This window comes from Lolium perenne, chromosome 1 (assembly GCF_019359855.2).
Source record: "Lolium perenne isolate Kyuss_39 chromosome 1, Kyuss_2.0, whole genome shotgun sequence".
Lineage (NCBI taxonomy): Eukaryota > Viridiplantae > Streptophyta > Magnoliopsida > Poales > Poaceae > Lolium > Lolium perenne.
In genome coordinates this window covers 134,650,084-134,659,242 of record NC_067244.2, presented here as the reverse complement: position 1 = coordinate 134,659,242, position 9,159 = coordinate 134,650,084, and the positions used below count along the sequence as shown (strand labels likewise).

Below are 9,159 nucleotides of genomic sequence, written 5' to 3'. Positions count from 1 at the left end.
AAAAGGGTAATCAAAAGGTGTCCAAAAACATTCCGAAAATTTTACCAAACCTTACATATTACCTGAATCACATGACGTGGAAATTTTCATAGGAACAGGAAATTAATTGATAGGTTTTAGATCAAGAATAGTGCCCAAACCTAGACAAAAATATATTGTAACTTTTGAAGCGGAGACACTCATTCAAACGAAAGAGAAAAATATATATACCAGAACTACCATAACTATTTTCAGACCAAAAAAATATTACCAGTAAGCATCAAAGAACGACGTACACACTGTAGAAAGGTTGCTAGGGTTTGGGGGAAGCCTCTCACGGTAATACGTGGGGTTCCAGGTGTTTATATAATGGGCCAAAGGCCAAGAGTTAGAGTACAATACAATTAGGGTACAAAAGTAAATAGAACTACTATACACGCTAATACATACGCTAACACCCCCCCGCAGTCACAGCGGGAGGTTCTCGAACGCAGAGACTGGACCGAAAGTCAAGAAACAGCTGAGTCGGCAACCCCTTGGTCATCACATCAGCAAACTGAAGCGCAGAGGGAACATGTAGAACACGAACTTCCCCAAGGGACACCTTCTCGCGAACGAAGTGAATATCAATCTCAATATGTTTCGTGCGGCGGTGTTGCACCGGATTAGAGGACATGTAGATAGCAGAGACGTTGTCACAGAAGACAACGGTCGCAGAACTGAGAGGTCGATGAAGCTCCTGCAAGAGCTGGCGGAGCCAACAGCACACAGCAACCACATGTGCCACGGCTCGGTACTCAGCTTCTGCACTAGAGCGAGAAACGGTGGTCTGCCTCTTGGATGACCAAGAGATCAGGCTATCACCATAGTATACGCAGTATCCCGATGTGGAGCGGCGTGTGTCAGGACACCCAGCCCAGTCAGCATCGGAGTAGGCGGTAAGAGCTGTAGAAGAGGACGCGGACAGATGAAGGCCGAGATCCAAGGTTCCACGAACGTAGCGGAGAACACGCTTCACAAGAGCAAGATGTGGCTGTCTGGGAGCATGCATATGAAGACATATCTGCTGTACCGCGTATGAAAGGTCCGGACGCGTCAGAGTAAGGTACTGAAGAGCACCTGCAAGACTCCGGTAATCCGTAGCATCAGTGACGAGTTCACCTCCAATGTCAGAGAGCTTGGCCTGAGTATCGATCGGCGTGGTACAGGGATGACAGTCAGACATGCCAGCCCGTTGAAGGAGATCAACGGCGTACTGGCGCTGAGACAGAAACAGCCCAGTAGAAGAGCGACGAACAGCAATGCCCGGGAAGAAGTGTAGGTCGCCGAGATCGGTCATAGCAAACTCACCGTGTAATCTGTCTAGAAGATGCTGCAAACGCAGATGATGAAGCGGTGACTATGATGTCGTCAACATACAGCAGAGATAGGCTGTGTCGCAGCAGACCGAAGAACAAACAATGATGTGTCCGTCACGGAAGCAACAAAGCCAATGGTGGAGAGATAAGCAGCAAATCGTTGGTACCAGGCACGAGGAGCTTGCTTCAAACCATAGAGGGACTTGTGCAGACGGCAAACATGATCGGGATGAGCAGGATCAACAAAGCCAGGTGGCTGCTGACAATAGACAACCTCATCCAGATAGCCATTGAGAAAGGCGTTCTTCACATCAAGCTGGCGAATTGGCCATGAACTGGAAACAGCAATCTGAAGGACCAGACGGATCGTGGCTGGTTTAACAACCGGACTGAAAGTCTCATCGTAGTCCAAACCGGGGCGTTGGGAGAACCCACGCAGAACCCAACGAGCCTTATAGCGAGCCAAGGTACCATCGGAGTGAAACTTATGACGAAAAATCCACTTCCCGGAGACCACATTTGCCTGAGGTGGACGCGGAACAAGAGACCAAGTTTTGTTGTCCAGGAGAGCTTGGTGTTCGTCAGCCATGGCTTGACGCCAGAGGGGATCTTGCATTGCTTGTCGGAATGTCGTGGGCACGGGAGGGGCCACGGAGTCCACAGCAGAAAGATCCAGGCGATGAACAGGACGAGGCACACGACCAGAGCGTGTCGGCTTGGGTGCAGAAGGCTCGGGCCGGGCAGCGGCGCGCGAGCGAGGCGAGACAGGCGCGGGAGCACTGTGTCCTGCCGTGGCAGACGAAGAGGTCGGGGCAGGCTGCCGTGGCTGCCGTTGCTGCCGTGAGGCAGCGACCGGCGATCCCGCTGCCGCGGGTGGAGAAGCAGCCGAGCGTGAGGGAGTGCGGGGTGGCACGGGCGGGGCTGGCTTCCGTATGTCGGTGAAGAGGAAGTCCAGCCGCCGTGGCGTGGGCGTGGCAGTAGACACGCCCGAAGTGGTCGCTGCAAGCTGAAACGGAAATACACCTTCGTCGAAAACAACATGTCGAGAGATTATTATTTTCCCGGAGGATGGATCAAAGCAGCGGTAGCCACGGTGTTGAGACGGATAGCCAAGAAACACGCATGGGACCGATCGGGGGCGAAGTTTGTGTGCAGCCGTAGATGCAACATTGGGATAGCAGAGACATCCGAAGACACGCAACGAGTCATATTTGGGAGAACGACCATAGAGTTGTGTGTACGGAATCATTGACCCAATAGCCTTGCAAGGACGGCGATTAAGGAGAAAGGTCGCGGCAGCAAGAGCTTCAGCCCAAAAACTCTCAGGCATGTGAGCATGAAACATGATGGTGCGCATTGTATCGTTGATGGTACGAATGGCACGCTCAGCCTTGCCATTTTGTTGTGAAGTGTAAGGACACGACAGACGGAGAGTGGTGCCGTGTTGTGCAAGAAGATCATCAACGACAGAGTTAAGGAACTCGGTGCCGTTGTCCGTTTGCATGGAACGGATGGTGGTACCAAACTGAGTGCGTACATAGGCGAAAAATTTAGCAAGAGTGCTGGAGACGCTAGATTTTTGGCGTAGCGGAAATGACCAGTAAAAGTGAGAATAATCATCGACAATAACAAGGTAATATCGAAAACCAGAATTACTAATAATTGGTGATGTCCACAAATCACAATGTATCAACTCAAACTTGGTACTAGACGCAGAAGTAGACGAACTAAACGGAAGGCGCACATGTTTGCCTAGCTGACAGGCATGACAGACATGAGGCCGCCGCAATTTATTACACTTGATAAAAGAAAGACTCTGGAGCGCCGACATAGCATCGTGACCAGGATGACCAAGTCTTTGGTGCCAGAGATCGGCGTTGGTGGAGACAAGCATGGCGGTGGTGGGTGGTGCTCGACGAGGGGTGCCAGGAAACGTGTAGAGATCCCCTTCACTATTGCAGCGAAGGATCACACGACGAGTCTTCAGGTCCTTCACAGAAAAACCAAGAGAGTCAAACTCAACAGAACATGAATTGTCACGAGTAAATTTGCGAATAGATAGGAGATTGCGAATTAAACGTGGGACAAGGAGAACATGGTTGAGTTTAAACACATGACCAGAAGGAGAGCGAAAAGAGGTGGAGCCATAGGAAGAGATTGGTACAGAGGTACCGTTCCCAACAGTGACGAAGTGTGGAGAGGATAGAGGGGCGGAGAACTGGATGTTACCCTCGTCGTTCGTCATGTGAGACGTGGCGCCAGAGTCCATGACCCAGCCACCCTGCTGGTACAGCGAGTTGAGGGCAGCGATGAGGCCGGCGTTGTCCCAGGCGGGCGAAGGCGATGTCGAGGTCGAGGGCGCGGACTGGAACATGGGCGCGTTGATTGTGGTGTAGGCCTGAGGACGGGGGCCGAGGATGCCAGCGCCCGTAGGAGGGCGCCACTGTCCAGCGCCAGGGGAGATGCAGAACCAGGGGCCCGTAGGCGCAGGGGTGGGCGCGCGGTTGGGCGCGGCGGCCTGGGCGGTGGCGGTCTTCTTCTTGCCTTTACGAGACCGGCCAGAGTTGGACGACCCGCCTTGACAGGCTGTGCCCGCGCACGGTGGTGTAGGAGGCGCCGGGCGCATGGCCTGGGCGACGAGGGCAGTGGAGGCGGCGTTAGCAGCCGCGTTGGCCTGTTGCATCTCCTCCATGAGGAGCATGCTCCGAACACGGATGAAAGTGGGCAGAGGGTCCGTCATTGAGATCACGGTGGCCGCGGAGGAGAACCGAGGCCCGAGGCCGCGCAGAGTGTTGAGGACGAGCGCGCGGGCCGAGACCGGGGAGTCGTTGTCGGCGAGGGCGTCGGAGAGTTGCTTCTGGCGGCGGCAGTACTCGGTGATGGAGGACGTGCCCTGGACCAGCTGGCGAAAGTCGTTGTCGAGGTAGATCGCCTTGCTGGCCTTGTTGGCGGAGAAGAGCTCGTAGATGGCCAGCCAGAGCTGGCGGGCGGTCTGGTTGCTGGCGAGGACCATGTCGGCAACGTCCTCGTCGATGGCCGCGTGCAGATGGTTGAGCACGGTGTAGTCCTCCGCCATCCATGCGCCGTTGGTAGGAGCAGCCTGAGTGGTGCCGTCGATGTGGCCGATGAGGCCGGCACGGCCGAGCGAGGCGCGGAGGTAGATCGCCCACTTGGTGTAGTTCCCGGCGTCAAAGGAGAGGACGACGGGCGAGACGGAGCGGGCAGCACCGGCGGGAGACAGAGCGCCCGCGGTGGTGGACACGATGGCTCCGGAGGTGGAGTTGAGGGCCATCGTGGGGTGCAGCGGAAGGTGAGGCCGGCGGCTAGATGGACTAGGGCGGCGGCTAGGGTTTTGGATCGGGAGAGATCAATCTGATACCATGTAGAAAGGTTGCTAGGGTTTGGGGGAAGCCTCTCACGGTAATACGTGGGGTTCCAGGTGTTTATATAATGGGCCAAAGGCCAAGAGTTAGAGTACAATACAATTAGGGTACAAAAGTAAATAGAACTACTATACACGCTAATACATACGCTAACACACACGCGTATGCACAATCATGGCTAGCTTAGATGATGCTGACGATGCATGATAAAAAGCAACAACAACAGAAAAACGGTATATCGTTTCCCACCTTAAGTTACTGGACGTTACAAAGGCATTCACTTTGTGAAAATATGTTCGCGGAGATGTTGTCAGCATTTGAGTTGTGTCTATTCCCAGTCATGCTAACACACGAAGTGACGAAGACTAATATGTTTTGTTGGTCCAATGATGCAGTTGTTGCAGGGCATGGTCTTTCTTTAAAGCCTCCCTTTTGAAATAGCTCCTTGGAGTGATACCAAGGAAGGCAAATCTGCTCATTTCACAAGAAAAAGATGCAAGGATCACTAATATTGTGGTACAAATTCATCTGGAATCTGTATAGTAATTTTTGTCTTTGATAGCCTTGAAATTGCCAGCTTCATCTCAGGGATAAACTCTGGAACATGATGTACAATGAAGAGTCGATATTCAGTTTAGTCAGGTGCATCCCATCAATATTTATTTTACTGTTGAATTTATGGTAGATTGTCCTGCCGTTGCCATGTGAATGATATCCACATTGACCAATACTGTACGGAGCACGTTGTTATTCTTTCATGAACGTTGTATCACTTGTAATAAAGGTATGCGATGTGAACTTATTCCCCACGGGCATGTTCTTTTTTGTTCACCTGTGGTATCAATTATTGTGTCACTAATTTTTTTTAGCAGGATCTTACAAGGGGATGAATGATAATGTTGTACTCCATTTAAAAATAGGTGTCTCAACTTTATCTAGATACGGATGTATCTATATCTGAAATACATCTAGATACATATCTTTATTTAGATAGAAGTGAGACGCCTATTTTTAGACAAAGAGAGTAGTTCTTTCAGGGTTTATAGCATTATAAATGTTAATATGGGAGATGGTGCAAATATTGTACGTAATATACATGTTTCTGCCCTTTTAGATTTGTATAACGCCAAGTGAATAATATGAATCAGACATGTCGTGTTGCTCCTCGCACAATTTCCTGGCGCCCCGGATTGCATCTACTCTTCTATTTTATTTAGTAGCAACACAAACTAAATGAAAACAACTACTACCACAGAAAAAGCAAAACGTGTTACCACTGAAAGCGATCCTGTCGCACCCGTAGGTCCATCACATCTACAACACAATAACCAAGCACCTTATAAGCGGGCGAAGTGCGTATATCCATCTTATACCATATCAAAACAGATTTTTGACGACGTGGGCTTAGCCCAGTGGTTTGGGTCGCAGTGGCGCACCCCAACGATCGGAGTTCGATTCCTGTCAGGGACGAATTTCAGAATTGTCACGCCAAGTCCCGCTTCTACTATATCAAAAAGTGTCTAGTTCCTCCTAGACACGGTTTCATTTTTTTAAAACAGATTTCTTACATAAGGTGGTAGTTACACATGCATTTCTAGACATCCGAAATTGTTTCGTGATCCGTGCTGTTGTTAACGTTTGTTAGCCGATGTGTCAATAAGCTATCTGTGCCAGCTTCCTATATACAAAATACAAGAGCGTCCTCTTTATTCATATACGACAAATACAAGAGTGATCGCTTCCTATAGGAACTACTATGTGTGTTGTTGTTACGTTTTGCAGAGGTGCGGTGTCCGCCCACGCCACCAGTGTCCCACGAAGCTATGGGTGATGCACTCGGCGACGTCGAAGGCGAGCCGCTACACGTACTCCCTCTTCACGATCCGGGCGATATAGTCATGGGAGATGGGAACGTATGCCGAGTCCATGAGGTTCTCGAGTAGGATGTAATGGTCCTAGGGTAGCTCGTTGGCGGTTTGTAGACGCCCCACTTCATGTTCTTGTCATCCGGCCGGTTGGATGGTGACATGCATACCTGATGGCTGCAGGTACACAGATTAATTGTAGCTAGTTTCGTTTCTTATTGCTATTTATCTAAATATACTTAAATGCAAGTACACAATATATCACTTCCCGTCGTATACACTATCATACTTCGTCAAGTAGTTTCCTCTCATGATCAAAGGCAAATATTACATGGTTAACTTCATGTAATACCACAAGAGAATACTAATACACAATCATAGTACAAAGTTATAAATCATCTTCATTCATATTAAAATATTGCTAGGGTTTCTCCATCCCCCAAGAACGAGGTGAACTACTCACACATGGAAACAATCAAGAACATCATCATAATCTTGCGAATGAAATAAGGGTAGCGATGTAAATTCAAGTACAAACCCAAAATAACAAAGGATATTACAATCTAATGGGATGAATATGATGGAGATGATGATGGTGCAGCGGTTGATGATGAATGGGATGATGCCTTATCCTCTGATGATCCTGGTAGACTCTTGGATGATGCCCTCTCTTGCTCCTCCTTGAGATCTCTTCTAGGAAGGTGTTCTGGTGTTTCTAGTCACACCGGGGCTTGGATCTCAGATCCGTCTGCGGAAGGAGAAAGTATTTGATGAGGTGGTGCTCCTGGTATGACGTACGGGCGAACAGTATGGGCAGGCTCCCCCCGTACCAATGCCCGCTAAACCTACTGGAATTTTTTTCTCGCGTTTCCTCTTTGCCCAGGTGCATGGTTAAGTGCTTAAATGATTTTTATCACGTCAAAATATCATAAAATAATACTCCCTCTGTTCCATTCTATAGTGCCTATAGTTTTTTGGCACGGAAATTAGCGCAAGAGTATTTGTTACACAAGACCCCTAGCTGAACGATTTGAGATCAACGTAAAATTGGGGAAATCCATATCTTACTAACTTACTGTTGCGGTCAGAAACCCACCGGCGAGCAGCGACGGGCAACACAGGAGAGCCGGGAGCAACTTAGGGCTGCGGCTGGCCCTGGTCCCTCCGAGCGACGGCCCGCAAAGATTCCGGCACGCACGTCCGATGCTGGTGCAAGGGCGTGCCACCTGACCTATACCTGGTCAGGAAGGTGATGGAGATGCCTCGCTTAGTTTCCTGCATGGCATACACGTAAACATTAAATACGAGCCTCGATCGGCTCTCAGATTATCCTGTGAATCGGCTCAAAGAGCCGATCCACCCATGATTCGCACGAGGTGTACGAATATATGGTGGTCCTGCTTGATCAAGATAAAGCTAAAACGATCTACGACGATTTAGGGTTTTCACCGCATAATCGGAACGTCCTACTCGTGGTTGAGCCTCGCGGCCGCGCACGGTGATCGTAAGCCGATCCTAGACAAGGCCTAAAAACCAACACGAAGTTGATCCCCGGAACATCCTGTCTAGGGCTAGCAAACTACACCCTACGCGCCGCTGGATCCTTCAACCCTTTGTAAGGCCTAACTATTGCAGATATTAAACTAATCCTTGAAGAACAAGGAGCAACCATAACGGATCGGATCTACTAAATAATGATCAAGCGGGGTGCCGCCCCTACGCCTAAGATAGGCGTAAGGGCGGCTAGATGTCTAAGGGTTGCACAACGATAGCATATGATACGAAGAACAATGCTAACCCTAACACATCTAAGATAACTACGTTGCTCGCCATCAAAAAGGCTTCAGTACGAGCAACGCATGAATGACGAATAAACTTGTACTGCCTAGATCGCAAGATGCGATCTAGGCAACATGATGCTTACCCGGAAGAAACCCTCGAGACAAGGGAGTTGGCGATGCGCCTAGATTGGTTTGTGGTGAACGTGATTGTTGTTTATTTCATAAACCCTAGATACATATTTATAGTCCGTAGACTTTCTAACGTGGGAATAATCCCAACCGTGCACGAGCCAAACTCTATCTAATCGATACGTATCCTACTATATTACAGATACACGGGCTAACTAGCCCAAACTTTGCATATAAGGCCGATCCACGTATATTCTTCCATGTATATTCTTCAAGCCCATCTTGATCGTGGCCCACCTCTGACTCGGTCGAATTCTGGTGATAACACATGCCCCCCTGGTTTTGGAATTGATAATTCCAAAATCACTCTGCTTTTTCTTCGTCGGATCATGTCGTGGCAGAACAGAACCGTCGCAGCATCCTTCATTATGATGCCTTGCCTTCTCAACTTCTCTGCAAAATTTGATAGCTTTAGCACCACTCCCTTGGAAACTGCAATGGCATTAAATCTCCATTAGGCTCCCCTTTATTTAACTGTGCCGACTGATTCGTTTTTCATCCTCCTCCTCTGTTCTAGCTATCGGCACCGAAAAGCCCTCTTTCCCTGTAGCAATGTCTTCTTCTTCCTCCGTCTCCTCCGGCCTCTCTTTCCAATCTTCTTCCT

The 9,159-nt window shown here is 49.4% G+C and overlaps 1 protein-coding gene across 1 annotated transcript; it reads right to left on the bottom strand.

Moving 5' to 3' along the window:
- Window positions 1–430: 430 nt before the first annotated feature.
- On the bottom strand, window positions 431–4,629 carry LOC127333564 (uncharacterized). The gene is made up of 5 exons (XM_051359947.2): window positions 3,502–4,629; window positions 3,135–3,327; window positions 2,035–2,343; window positions 1,399–1,709; window positions 431–1,351 (listed from the first exon to the last, which is right to left on the bottom strand). Exons 1-5 carry the CDS (start codon window positions 4,627–4,629, stop codon window positions 431–433), a joined length of 2,862 nt encoding a protein of 953 aa, XP_051215907.2.
- Window positions 4,630–9,159: the final 4,530 nt, after the last annotated feature.

Bases quoted from the DNA above. Each gene is read 5' to 3' on its own strand.
- LOC127333564 (XM_051359947.2), bottom strand. From the start codon at position 4,629: ATGGCCCTCAACTCCACCTCCGGAGCCATCGTGTCCACCACCGCGGGC. The intron at 2,344-3,134 runs GTAATAAATTGC...TTTCCGTTTCAG, and splicing joins GAGTCTTTCTTTTATCAAGT to CTTGCAGCGACCACTTCGGG. The intron at 1,710-2,034 runs GTGCCTCGTCCT...TTGTTAAACCAG, and splicing joins AGCCGACACGCTCTGGTCGT to CCACGATCCGTCTGGTCCTT.